Source organism: Thamnophis sirtalis, unplaced genomic scaffold, assembly GCF_051295495.1.
Source record: "Thamnophis sirtalis isolate CommonGarterSnake01/CBP01778 unplaced genomic scaffold, rThaSir2_p1.2 scaffold_3, whole genome shotgun sequence".
NCBI classification, from domain to species: Eukaryota; Metazoa; Chordata; class Lepidosauria; order Squamata; family Natricidae; genus Thamnophis; species Thamnophis sirtalis.
In genome coordinates this window covers 150,797,406-150,811,979 of record NW_028261383.1, presented here as the reverse complement: position 1 = coordinate 150,811,979, position 14,574 = coordinate 150,797,406, and the positions used below count along the sequence as shown (strand labels likewise).

The window sequence follows — 14,574 nt, the reverse complement described above, 5'->3', positions numbered from 1 at the left end:
CACTTTATAAGGCCTTGGTAAGGCCACACTTGGAATACGGCATTCAGTTTTGGTCGCCACGATGTAGAAAAGATGTGGAGACTCTAGAAAGAGTGCAGAGAAGAGCAACAAAGATGATTAGGGGACTGGAGTCTAAAAGATATGAAGAACGGTTGCAGAACTGGGTATGTCTAGTTTAATGAGAAGAAGGACTAGGGGAGACATGACAGCAGTGTTCCCATATCTCAGGGATTGCCACAAAGAAGAGGGAATCAAACTATTCTCCAAGGCACCTGAGGGTAGAACAAGAAGCAATGGATGGAAACTAACCAAGGAGAGAAGCAACTTAGAACTGAGGAGAAATTTCCTGACAGTGAGATCCATTAAACCAGTGGAACAATTTGCCTCCAGAAGTCATGAATGCCCCAACAGTGGAAGTCTTTAAGACGATATCCATTTGTCTAAATTGATACAGGGTTTCCTGCCTAGGCAGGGGGTTGGACTAGAAGACCTCCAAGGTCCCTTCCAACTGTGTTATTCTATTACCTTGTATCCTTGCTTTCTTCCGATATTCCCCTTTAGAGCGGAAGAAAGAACAGGCAACTGCCGTGCTTAGCTGAGGCGACCGCGTTTGGAAGGCGAATTTCTGCTCCCACCTCAAGAAAGAAATGCAGTATTGATTTAGAAAACGATTGTGTGACAACTGACCAGAAGGAACATGATAATCCCAAGTAAGGTATTTTAAAAGAAGAAGAGCTGGAAATCGCTTGTGGAGTGATAATCCCAAGAAAACTTTGGCTGCGATTCCAAAATGTCTCCTTGGGTGCAATGCAATCAAGTTGTGTCAAAATGCTCATGGTCAAGTTGCTTTCGTGAGACTTGGCACCCAGATCCGTTTGTTTTCACGAGCTTTCCCTGCCTTTTCAGCAGGCAGAGCTGCCGAGAGGATTATTAAGTGCTGGAACAAGACTAATATGGGGCCCCTCACCTACACATGGACACATAAATCAATGATGTCATAATTGTACATTTATTAATTACATTCAAACATACTTGCAAATATATTAAAAAAGAGGACAAGTACTTCTGTAAAAGATAATAAGAAACGATAATAGCCATTAGTACATAAACAATAATGAAACAATATACATAAGTAACGAAGTTAATACTAGATTGATTACAAACTCCTAACAGTTATCATAGTTGAGATGTAATGGCATTTGTATTCTTCTAAACAAAAGGTTCTTTCCTAGCCTTTTTCCTGGCAAAATTGCGAATCACGTCACCAAAATCTATCGTTTTTTTGCAAAATCAGGCTCAATACTGAGTCTTGCCAAATCTACCAGTCGCCCCTGTGACATAGTCGATCTTAACATAATTTTTTTTATTAGCTTTAGTTTGCTGATTTCCCCCTTCATGGACCCCCTTTGAGCTCCATGCCCCCCCCCTTCTCAGGCCTGCCTGCGGGCAGGGTTTTGTGTAGAAAACGTCACATCCCCCCCCCCAAAAAAAGTGTTTTAGCACCAAACACGAAACACGTCCTCCTTTATCGCTTTATCTGCATCACTTCTGGCTCAACTGCAAGAAGCCGTTGTCAATTGTCAGCTCGTTTCTTTTAGATATACCGTACCACGTTTAGAAAGGCACTCTGTACATGCGCAGGAGCTCTTCTTGACTACTAATTGCACGCTTCCTAGACATGGATCAATGGGGGGGGGGGGCGGATCTCAAGTCTTCTGCAAACAGGAGATCAGAGCAGGTTAGGGAGAATAAGACGGCGGGGGAAAAGTTAAAAGAGGGACTAATCGGGAACAGGGGAGTGAAGTTCAAAAATGGAGTCCGTATTGCGACTACGCCAAAAAGGCAGAGGAGCCATGCAAGCGAGAAGGAGATGAGCGAGAAAAGGGGGGGGGAAGCATCGGTGCTTTCTTTTGGCTGAGCGCTGAGTGGGGCTGGCGGGAAATCTTTTCGCCTTCCCACCTTTCCCCTCCCGAAAAAAAGGTTTCTACCGCGGCGTCCTCTTCTTTCTTCCCCGTTTTCTGAAAAAGGAAAGAAAAAAAACCCCAAAACAATCCAGCCTCTCGATGGATCTGTCTAGCTGAAGCTACAAGCAGCCCTGGCCCGAGAGTCACGGTGGCCGAGTGGTTAAGGCGTTGGACTCGAAATCCAATGGGGTTTCCCCGCACAGGTTCGAATCCTGTTCGTGACGACGATCTCGTTTTGATGGCCCGCGATCCCAAACAGCTTTTGACGATCTCCGGAGGGGGGGGGAGAGAGAGACCGGTTGGAAAGCAATTGTGGGGGAGATGCGTGCTGGAACGAGAGAGAACAAGTCGGTCCGGCCTTCGAGAGTCAGTCCGTGTGAAAGGACCTCTATTTGGGGTGTGTGTGCGTGTGTGTGCTGTGTTCCGGTTGAAGAAACAAAGGACATGCGCTGACGGAGCTCGCTAGCTGGTGGATCAGGCGCTTCGTAGACCAGGATCGTGTCGGTTCAGGCAGGGCGTGGACGGAAAGCGTCTACTACGCCTCTCATTTTCATTCTTAACTCGGGAAGCCAGCTCGCTTAAGGGTGGCCTTTATCCTTCTTAGACGGCTAAGCTTGGTTTTTGTAGTAGCTACAATTGCAGAAGGAAAAAGAAAACAGCAGGGAAGAGATTTCAGCAAACAACTTTGCCATGGCATGCTTAAGAGTCTGGGCGTGATATGCCCATCTAGAGATCAGGAGTTGAGCTCGTTGTTGACGCCTTTCCCTTTGTAGAAAATTCTCCTCCGTATTTTGTAAAAAAAAAAAAGGTAAAGCATCGACATCTCCTAATACACAGTGTAGGTTTTTTTAAGGAATTGGCAACAGGATTTCAATGGACTGTAAGCACCCCTTTTGATGCTATTTTCACAGATCTGGACAATTCTGGGTGGCTTACAAAGGATTAATAGTATCAAAATACAATATATGGCACGCACGCACAAACCATACTGGGGCAAATTAACTCCATGTGTACACCCAGTTTGATGAATTCATGTACCTTAGCCCAGTGATGGCGAACTTACGGCACGCATGCCACAAGTGGCACACAAAGCCATCTCGGGGCACGTGAGCCATCGCCTGTTGCTCTTCCAGTTCTGCACCGGCCAACTGGTCTTTAAGCGCATGGGAGTGCTGGAAACCAGAAGAGCAGCTGCCCAGTGTGCATGCGCGTGCTGGGAAGATGATCTTCCGGTTTCCGGCAAACGTGCACCAGCCAGCTGGTCTTCACACATGAATTGGGGGGGGGGAGAGAAACTGGAATACCATGTGGCTGGTGCACATGCGTGTGCCGGAAACTGGAAGATCATCTTCCCGGCACGTGCATGTGTACCATGTGGCTGCTTTTCCGGTTTCCGGCACGTGCACTCGTGCATGCTCCCGTTTCGGCACTCCATCCCGAAAAGGTTTGCCAATACTGCCTTAGCCATAATATCCTGAGAGAAGAGCCGTATCTTAAAAGGCCCTCTTAATGCCCTCCGGGTTGTATAGGAAGAGAGGTGGTTTCCAGCCAAGAGTAACAAGTTACATTGTGGTAAGAGTAACCCCGTGGTAAGACAGGTAGTGGTGGAATAAATGTAATAAATAAATAAAATGAATAAAAAATCCGAGAAGGCATGCCTCATGAGTCTCCTGTGGGACAGACAAAGATAGTAGGAGACAGGTTGCCCTGCAAGTCTCCGGGCTCTTGTCACTAAATTATATCTTCCAATGTGATAGAAGGAGGGAGGTTATTACCTCTTGAATTTTATTTGAATTAGCTGCCCAACTCCAAGTCCAGAATATTGAAGTGGGTGAATATCGGGTCAGGAAACTCAGGTATACCGTGTTCATTTTGCATCAGTTGAACCTTGCTGGGTTCCACCCGAAATACCATCGCCAGAAGATCCCTGCTGACTATTGAGAACCATCTTGGAACAGTGCCTCAGGATGGACAGCTTGAGGCTTATTCTGTGCTGAGAATATAAAGGAAATTCCTGTCTGGCCTCTGCTCAGGAGAGAAGCTGAAGAGCAGCCATTTGGAATTAAAAAACTGCAATCCTCCGAAACTGGTTGAAGCCAAGAGTGGTGGCTTTGGGGAAAAGCTGCCTCAATGGAGAATGGGTTAATTTTTACTCCCTTGTATACTCTGGGTACAGCCTGCCTCGTTCGCAGTGTGTACACCAGGCCAAGCCTGACCCTAGGAAAAGTATTTCTTCTTTGGCTCTCTAGGAACAGAAGGCAAATTTATTTCCCCAATTCCTGGATTGTTTTCCTGCCTTGGAAAATGAAATGCTGTTTGCCAGTCGCATTGGGCAAAGCTATTATTATACAGTACAGGCAGCTCGAGAGAGAAGATAAATTGAAGCTTTTATTGGGGGGGGGGTTGCCTGTGAATTGGGTACAGATCTTGGTCTTTGGACATATATGATAGCAATATCTGGGAAGTTTTTTTCTCTGTAAGATTTCAGAAGTGGTTTGCCCTTGCCTCCTTCCTAGAGTTGAGAGACCTAAAGTCACTCAGCTGGTTCATACCAAATGTGAGACTAGAACTCCTTGTTTCCCATTTTCTAGCCTGGTGCCTGAATCACTACATCAAACTGGCGCTTTTGGAAAATCTTAAGGTATACAGTATTTAACATTGCTTTTTGGTTTTACATGCCACTACATGAGTTGAACCACCAGTGCCCTCCAGATTTTGATGAACTACAATTCCCAGCATTCATTGCCATTCATGGTTAATTACATTATCGGGAGCTATAGTTCAGCAACACCTCAATACCCCAACCCTGTTTAAATCTGTTCAAATATTTCGATGCTTAAACACAGGAAAGTAGCAGAGTTATCATCTATAGCAGTTCATGGACCTAGGGACACCATCAACTCCTCCTGCTTTTGAGAATTGAAAATAATTATTTTCCTTATTTTCTTTAGGCTCCATGTGGCTCCAGGGACATCCAAAGTAAAGGTGGAAGGTAGCCGTAACCTAGCAGTGATGAAGCAGCGGAAGTAATACCGGCAGAAAGGAAAGAGGAAAAGACTGACACAGTCTGAGGAAAAAGCAGAGGAAGGCTATGGAAAATAATGAAAGAAATCAGGGAGCTTTGCAGATTGACCCAACTTGGCTAGGATGAAGAGTGGCAACTTGGGAGAGCTAGGCAAAGTTAGATGAGGATTGGCTACAATGAAAATTTGTGGGTAATTGAACAAGTTACTTATCATTTAGCTTTACCTATTTGATCTGCTGTGAAGCGTTTAATGACTAGCTACAAACATCATTGGAGTCTTTTATTTTTTTCCTTAGGAAAAAAAAACCTAGGAATTTTAACATCTCAGCTTGACCAGAAAGTTTGGTAATCTGCACTTGAGATTACAGCATAAAACAAATAGGGCTACATCAAAGATTAAATGCAAGGAACATTATTCCCAACAGAGGGCAAAATACACTACTATATAAATATAAGATAACATGCCTATGACCTTATAAGTTAACTGCTCTTTGACTGTTTTTCTTGGGCAGGCAAATGAAATATATGGGAAGAGTATGGACACATATATTCTCTGCAGAATAAATCAGCAGAGCCATTGCAATAACTGCTTCATTTTTTGAAGAGCCGAGGTGGCGCAGTGGTTAAATGCAGCACTGCAGGCTACTTCAACTGACTGCAGTTCTGCTGTTCAAATCTCACCGGCTCAAGGTTGACTCAGCCTTCCATCCTTCCTAGGTAGATAAAATGAGGACCCGGATTGTTGGGGGCAATATGCTGACTCTGTAAACCACTTAGAGAGGGCTGAAAGCCCTATGAAGCGGTATATAAGTCTAACTGCTATTGCTATATATAAGTAAGAATATTTACACATATCCAGGAGAAGTCGTCCTATTGAAGATGGTTAATATAGTCAAAAATGCAATTTCATGTATATTATTTTAGTTCAAATAATACAAATGGGAATTGTACCTTTAACCATTCCAATGAACAGAAAGGTTAACTATATCTGAGTAGCCTAAATTTATAACACTAAGAGTAGTTTTCACTATCTCCTTGAGGCTATCAAATGGCCATCTGAATTTCTGCAACTCAGATACAAAAATCCTAAAGAATGACAATACATTGTCATTTGATCATCATCACTTCTCCAAAATAGCAGACATTCTTGCAATTGAGGGTAATCTAATTCAGAATTTAATTCTCCTCCTCCAGATGATTTGGACTACATAAACTTCAAATGAATATGGCCAATAAGCAATTATTGAAGTTACTAGTTACAGGTATGATCTTCAAAAGTGTGTACCCAGAGTGCATTACTCCTAATTTGAAAAATGCTTCCCTAATTTTATTATAGTACTATATATGCTCCAGTTTTCCCAGTAAGCTAAGGATCAAGCACTTAACCATCCTATCTGGGCAACATTACACCTGAAAATATTACTATAGTTAGAAAAATATTACTGCAACAAAGTGAAACAATAAAAATGCCATTAGCATGCATCTGTCAGAAAAATCAATATTGTACTGAATATCTTGGATTCATAAATATAGATATGCTGTGGGATTATCTAGTTTCTTGAAATCCCATTTACACACTTGAGTAGCAGGTTTGGCTACATAAGCAATATCAACAATTAACAGGTGGGGAAGAGGATTTAGAAAATAATATCACTAAAACATAATTGGGGCGGTGTATTTTTTCCTCAGTAAGAGTTTGAGTGTTTTGCTTAGATTCTGAAAGTGAATTAGGAGGAAAGCAACCTAACGTTTCTCGCCATGTTTACTGTTCAGTTTATAGATTTCAAGGACCTGGCATTTCACTTGGCAGTGATCTGGAATACACTTTTATTCAGTTCTTATTGCATAACAGGTTAGAAAGCACGATTTCCAGAACAAATCGCTTCAGGAAGAATAGCCTAAATACATTATTTTAGATTTAACTTCTGTGTAAAAATTGTGATGTTGGGTTGGGACAGGCTAAACAAAGAATTCAGGTGACTGTATCAAATGTAAAGAGGAAAAAACAGCAGATAAATGGGCAGAACTTGTAAAAAAATGGCCTCCCGTAACAAGATGTAATGATTAAATGTAGGACCTATTCCATCTATAGTGTATCAGTAAGGTATGTAACAGAAAATAGAACAAGCTCTAAGGGACTCAGTTTGGTTTATTTATGTTCTTGAGTAAATTTAAATCAGTTGACTTGACAATAGGCACAGAATATTTGATAGGATTTTAATTTGGTTCATATCTAAATGGACATTTCTAAAAAGAAGCATCTAGAAACAAATGTAGCATAGAAGAGGCCTTATGTTCATGGCATCTCTAGCACACTTTTAATATATGCTAGCCTAGGCTCTTTTTTCCTCCTGCCTATAACATTACCATAATGTCAAGATGCCTTGAATGCTTGTACAGATAGACAAGTCTGATATAAATCTAATAAATAGTTTAGGAAATCTCAACATACTGTATTCAATAGCCAAGCTTGAATGAGAAACCTCTGATTTCTCCTAGTTATACCCTGGAAATGCAAAGGAAAACTATTCCCATATAAAAACTACCATATTCTGAAGGGCAGGTAGTGTCTGCTTCTTGCCAGCAAGTTTCATTATTGCAATTGCTTAAGTCAAGTGACCCTTTGGTCCTTCTTTCTTGTTTTTAGTTTAGCCATTGAGAAAAATTGGAGACTAAATATCTCTGACAATCTAATTTCTCTAAGAGTTAAGAACCAATTTGTACTACAAGCTTAGGTAGAAGACAAGAAAATGGGGCAAGCTAAATCTGAATCAGTAATTATGAATGGAGGCTACTGATCCCACACCAAATAGAAATCAATTTTGGGTCACCTGGAAAGCCTTTGTTGTAGGAATTAGGGAGGAAAAATGGTGGCAAAGAGGGAGGGGTACCACTACTAATAAGGAACCAAGCAGCTTTGCAGGAGGTTAATCCAAAAGAAATCAAGCAGTTTTGCAGATGTGTCATGCAAGATGCAACATTCTATATAATATGAACGAAATACAATATATATATATATAAAGGAGTCAAGGGGGAAAAAAGCAATTTATTAGTGCAGTCAGCACAATTGAACAATAAAACACAAAAATGCAACCAATGATTTGGATACTGGCAGAAGACAAGACAATTTCTATTGGATGTTTTAGAGCACAAGGAAGAGCGACAGCAGGACATTGAGGAGAAAGACAAGGTGTGTTAGGAGAACAACATTAAGAGATGCAGTTAGCTCAAGATGCAGTTATTAGGTTGGATTTAGCAGCTTTTTTTTTTCAAATTCCTGAGCAACAGGGACTCTTAGTTAGAAGTAATCTTCAACAAATAAATCCCCTTTCAAAACATGCCATATTACAGACATGAACACAACCCATTCCACCCCTAAAACTGACCTGATTTTTGATGCACAGTCCAAGTATTTTAACATGACTTACAAAGAGAAGTACTATTCAAGGAATTTTTAAAATACTTATAAGTAATAACTCACAGCACTAGAAACAGTTATCAGAGACAGACTTGGTTTCTAAAACAAAACTCTACCATCAAAGGGGTGTGGACGAGGAAGAAGAGAGAGGAAGAGCATAAAGCAGTTATGTCAGCAAAGATTAAAATGAAAGATTGCGGGAAATGAGGACCCAGCAGAGCTGAAAAATGATGCAAAACCTATCTGTCAGATTTGCAAAGAAGTAAAGGCCACCAAACTGAGTCTTCAAAAGCACAGGCATTTCCCACAGAAGAAAATCCGAAACAGCATCTGCCTGGCAAATGTTGAGAATTATTCACAATCTTTATTTGTACAAATGATGGAAGGAAAGGCGTTGCTTTTGTTAGGTGACTGAAGTTGAACTACTGTATCTTCCTCCAGGGTCTCCTCTCTCTTCTCTGCCATAGAAGACGAGGTTGCCAGTAACCGATGAGAACCGTATTGCTATAACATGGATTCTCCATCATAGGCTCATCATATAATATTAGGCCGCTTACTATTGCACATAATCAGAAAATTTCCCATGCTGCTTCTGGTGAGAGCACAAGGAGGTCTTCTCAAGCCATTGTTCCCACTGAGGATTTCTGGAGCAATTTTTTTTTTAATTTTATCCCAGACATTTGAAGAAGCAACTATTTATATGACATGATCCAAATTCTGCACCATTGCAAACCTTTGATATCAGAGCATTAAGAAAATCTTATTAAACACTAGAAGAAAAGTCAAGCCTGGTTTAAATGTTCCTAGTCAGAGAAGAATATTTAGCCAGTGTAACATATGAAAGCCACTCAAAATGGACTGTATAGCAAAACACTTCAATCAGAGCAAGTTTAACTGCTCCTTTATCAATGCATTTATTCCTTGTCCTCAAGAACTCCAGCAGAAATGTTTTAAGCAATTAACAAATATTTAAAGCATTGGAAAGAAGTTGCTATATATATATATATATAAACAGAAACCAAAGATGGCAAATAAATTAAATTCGACAGGTAAAACTAAATTTGAAGACATTCCTAGCTACTGTATTTTAAAAATAAAAATAAAAGGAAAATATACAAACACAAAAATAATACAAAAGACTAAACACAATCATCAAAATGTGAAAAAAAGAAAATAAATACAGATGATTTTTCAAAATAGGCAAATGTGACAAGACTAGATAAATCTGAGTCCATTCTCCTTGTATTTTTTTTTCCAAAAGGTTATGAAAGTTGATACAACTTTAAATGGCACATGCAATTTAGAGGGACCATTTCTGATCAGGTGGGAGTGATGTGTACGATTGAAGGCTTGCTTCTTATCAGAAAGGAGAAGTCCGCAAAGCATCCAAGATGCTTCCGCAACGTTTCAAGAGCATGGAGAAAACTGAGCTCTAGGCTTCAGAGACTCACTTTTCATCCTGTGGTGGTGGTAACAATGCTACAAAGCTAAAGAATGTGACTTCCTTTGAAAACCAAGCCACAATAGGAAAGGACCGCTTCTTATACAATGTAAACACATCCAAAATGAGTTGCGGATTGTTCTCCAAATGACGCGGCTTTTTGGCTCCACGAGACAGTTTACATTGAAGGATCGACTGATGTATACATTTGGCATTACTTACAACTCTGACTTGGCATCTGCATTCTCATGTTTTACTCACAATCCCTCTCCACATAAAAGCTAAAAACGTATCTTAAAAGTACTGTGTAAATCCCATTATTTCAGACAGATGCCTTAGACGAGAAAAGCCAAATGGACGTGGAAGGGGTGGGCTAAAATTCTTCAGAATAACTTTTGGCTTCTCAAAATCTGAAGTCAAGGTTTACAGATCCCAAACCAGGCTATCCAGGCCAATGCAGTCATCTCAGTAGTTCAAAAGACTTTATATGACTGAAGACCACAGCTCTTTCTGGAACAGGGAGGGATTTGTTGTGCTCCTTGGTAGACATTTGGAAATCTTTGTCAACATCAGGCCAGGATTAATGACCATAAGGAGAAGGGAGTGCAGCATGGCATTTTGCATAAATTCCTGGGCTCATGCCCAGTATAATTAGGAAATATCATTTTATTCAACGAAGAGAGGAATGATGCCCTGATACAGCACAACAGAATCAATGGGCTTATTCAAGCACAGTTTTATCATCTCTCTCGAGTCTTTAAATTTCCTCCACTCCATGTGCAAATATCATCACCAGGCCTGGCTCTAGCACCATCTCCTCTCCCATGTGCTGATTCTCACAGGCCATCACAACCACAGCTTGTTTGCCTGGGATGCGTTTGGCCACATAGTTTTCATAATAGCGTCGGTTCATCTGGCGAGTTTCTAGGGTGGCCAAGCCTTGGGGCCAGTTCCGTTCATGGGCATTTTCAATCAATTCATTGATGATGGATGTGGGGCAGCCGCTTTCCACCAAGGAACGCTTGATTACAGCTTGGAGTACAGCATCTGGTGTAGAGATCATACCACCCCATCGGGTTACCCGGGCTGGCTGCAAGGAATTCACCCACCTAGGAGTCAAGTGAAAAGAGTCACGCAACGAGGAAAGGAAAACAGATGAAACTAATAGCACTAGAGAGCAAGATTCCTTTTATGGTATTTCTGATCAAGTGGATGACGGTTCCCTGCCAAACAATCATGATGAGTAAAGCTCAAGTTTATTTGGACTACTCTGTGTATTAAGTACAAAGTACCCTGTTTCCCCGAAAATAAGGCCTTCCCGGATAATAACCCCAATCAGGCGTTTGAACGCATGTGCTAAAATAAGCCCTCCCCAAAAATATTGCAACACAGCAGCAGCCATGAGGTGACCACGCTCGCCACTTCCTGCACCCCAAAAATAATAAGAAATGTCCCCCACCCAAAAAAATAAGGCCAAGCGCTTATTTCAGGGGTTAAAAGAAAATAAGACCCTATCTTATTTTTGGGAAAACATGGTATTATTTCTAACATAAAATTAACAATGTCTAGGGAAACAGAAAGCCACCGGACAGATATTTCAAACTTTTCACTAAAAAACTATTTCCTCCAAACTTCATACAGTGATCTTGGAAATGTTTTGAAGCTTCTTTTCTTTGTGGAAGCTATGAAGAATCTGGATTCATCCAAACACTCTTGATTCCCTAGTAAATCTAGCCTGCATAGCCACAGATGAGAAAGTTGATTTATTGGACCTCCTGTTGAACCTCATAAGATGTGATCTCTCTAGAACAATCTCTTATTCCTGTGGCTCTACATTGTGTAGGATGATGCACCAGGACTTATCCTGAAATCACAGCTTCTGAGGTTTACTCTTAAGTCTGTGACATTATGAATCCTTCTAGCATTGCTCCCAATTCTATTTGACCTAATTCGTTTGGGAATATATTTTTATCTACATAGTTACTTGCATACCACCCATTCCCAGGGTGGTTTACACAAACGGGCCCTTTTGAAATGAGAACTATGAAGCCTCAAAGCTTCATTATTCTAACAATAATTAAGTGGTCTCCATTGGTAATCCAGACATGTTCTTTGGCACTGAATAAGATCTCCACTCCTTTGACTATTTTTAACATTTAAAATATCTACCTTTGTTCAGTATCTTTTGCATTCTTAACATTCTTTGTCTCCACCAATTAGAACTTAGAACTCTTAAGATCTGTAATTTCAAGATGGTAAGAGATCAATGCTTCAAAAATAAAATCTGAACATGTCACCTTGACATTTGTAATTAATCTTAAATCAGTCCCAATTTATCTCGTTTATTATATTGATAGAACAACAACCATCTTAAACTGCCGAAAGCTGCAGTTTCTGTTCTACGGAGGAATTGTTAAGTCATCATCTGCACCTCTATAATTGTCTGGTTTGGCTTTGCAACCAAACAAGACAGATTTCAGAGGATAATTAGAACTGCAGAAAAAACAATTTCTACCAACCTGCCTTCCATTCAGGACCTGTATACAGCATGAGTCCAAAAGAGGGTTGTGAAAATATCTACAGACCCCTCACATCCTGGACATAAATTGTTTTCAACTTCTACCCTCAAAATGATGCTCTAGGGCAATTGCATGCTAGAACAACTAGACACAAGGAGAGTTTTTTTCCCAAATGCCATCACTCTGCTAAACAACTAATTCCCACAACACTGTCAAATTACCTACTAAGACTGTATTACTATTATTCTTCTCATCCTTCCTAGTACCTATCTCTTCCCACTTATGACTATAACCATATTGCTTGTATCTTTACAATTTACATTGTTTTGTCTCCTAGTATGATTATCACCAAGTGTTATCTCTCATGATTTTTGATGAATGTATTCTATTTTATTTTTCTTTACGTTACACTGAGAGCATATGCACCAAAGACAAATTCTTTGTATGCCAATCGCACTTGGCCAATAAAGCATTCTATTCTATTCTATTCTATTCAGTTAGTCATCAAGCTGCTGTAATGGCTCAGGAAATAAAGAGAAACCATGTTACCTGCTTATGATTCCTGAATTAATTATCTCAAAAGGTTATCAGCTCATTGAATATTTGGAGTTACTTCTTTAAAGCTACTATTATCCTGAAAAACAATTTCCAGAACTGGAAAAAGATAACCCATTCTTAGCTAGCATAATGGGAAGTGAGGGTGGAGGTTTGTTCTCTGAGCTATGGATTGGTTTCCAAATATTTCTTTATCAGGCTAGGTAACATCTTCAGTGGAATTTAGGGGAGGTCAGTGCCCATGTTCTTCTTATCATAAGAGCTTTGTGTCGCCAGTAGATCTTGTGATGGTGAGGTCACATCAGGTGTGGCTTGTGTCAAGTGAGGGCCTTGTGATGCGCCTTGCGAATGGTCTTGTGATGGGGATCATGTCAGGTGAGGGTCATTTGGACATGAAGTGCTGGGGGGGGTGTTACATGGGTTGGTTGATGGTTGGTGCCATCTCTGGTTGGCTGTGTGATTGATTTGTATTCTGAGGGGTTCATAAGTTGGTTGTAGGTTGATGTGTAAGGAATTAGTACTTACTCAAGGATTTCATTATATTCAATAGTTTCCTCCAAATTCTGCAGGTTGGGATTGACACTACGTATCGCTCGCATGTATGCTTTTAACAACTGTATGTCCCGTTTCTGCAAAAATGGATTATACATTAATTTAACTAATAGGACCCAGAGGCTACCAGCATCAGTAAAAAAAAATCCATAATATATTGCACACAACATAATTTACTACTGTAGTTGTTATCACAAACATTTATTAATGCTCAACGCTTTACACATTAACAGCGTGCAGCAATGCAGATTCAAAGAAGAAAGGGAGATTTGAACTGCAACTGGGTGTCCTATCAGCAACTCTTTGAACAAAGTCGCCTCTTTTCCCAGACTTGGATTTTGGGGTCCAGGAGAAGGCATATTTTGATTCAAAAAGATGCAGGTGGGTTCTACGCGACTTCCTCCCAAAAAATTAAATCATGTTTGAGTCTGGAATGTTGCACGAAGCTAATATACACGTCCATGGAATACAGGTCACCCCTGACTTGCAATTATTTGTTTAGTGATTGTTTAAAGTTAAAAAGGTAAAGGTATGTGCTAGTCGTTCCCGACTCAAGGGGGCGGTGCTCATCTCCGTTTCAAAGCCAAAGAGCCAGTGCTGTCTGAAGATGTCACCGTAGTCATGTGGCTGGCATGACTAAATGCCAAAGGCGCACGGATTGCTGTTACCTTTCCACAAAAGGTGGTTCCTTTTGAACTGCTGTTGGCAGAAGCTGGGACAAGTAACGGGAGCTCACTCTGTTATGCGGCGCTAGGGATTCGAACTGCCGACCTTTCTGATCGACAAGCTCAGCGCCTTAGCCACTGAGCCACTGCGTCCCTCTGTTTAAAGTTACAACAACACAAAAAAGTGACTTACAACTGGTCCTTGCACTTGCAACCATTGCAGTATCCCCATGGTCATGCGATCAAAAATTTGGCAGCTGGCATGTATTGATGACAGTTGCAATGCCTTTGAGTCACACAATTGCCGTTTGTGATCTTGCAAGCCATCTTTCACAGCAAGCGAAGTCATTGGGGTAAGCCTGATTCACTTAACAACCACCTAATACACTTAACAACTGCAGTGATTTCCTTAATTGTGGCAAAAAAAGATTGTAA

General features: G+C 40.7%; 1 protein-coding gene and 1 non-coding gene across 5 annotated transcripts in view; one reads left to right on the top strand and one right to left on the bottom strand.

Annotated features, from left to right (window-relative positions):
• Nucleotides 1-2,106: 2,106 nt before the first annotated feature.
• TRNAS-CGA (transfer RNA serine (anticodon CGA)) lies at nucleotides 2,107-2,188 on the top strand. Its single transcript has one exon. It is a non-coding gene; the product is annotated as a tRNA-Ser (tRNA).
• Nucleotides 2,189-8,475: 6,287 nt separating this feature from the next.
• The window catches only part of RNF41 (ring finger protein 41), a 30,692-nt gene continuing 24,593 nt past the window's right edge, over nucleotides 8,476-14,574 (bottom strand). For all 4 annotated transcript variants that reach the window (XM_087710416.1, XM_087710417.1, XM_014065707.2 and 1 more), the window contains 2 exons: nucleotides 13,448-13,551; nucleotides 8,476-10,957 (listed from right to left, as the gene is read on the bottom strand). In XM_087710416.1, coding sequence (XP_087566542.1) covers nucleotides 10,606-10,957; nucleotides 13,448-13,551 — 456 coding nt within the window. In that variant the 3' untranslated portion in view covers nucleotides 8,476-10,605. The remainder of the gene's footprint in view (nucleotides 10,958-13,447; nucleotides 13,552-14,574) is intronic.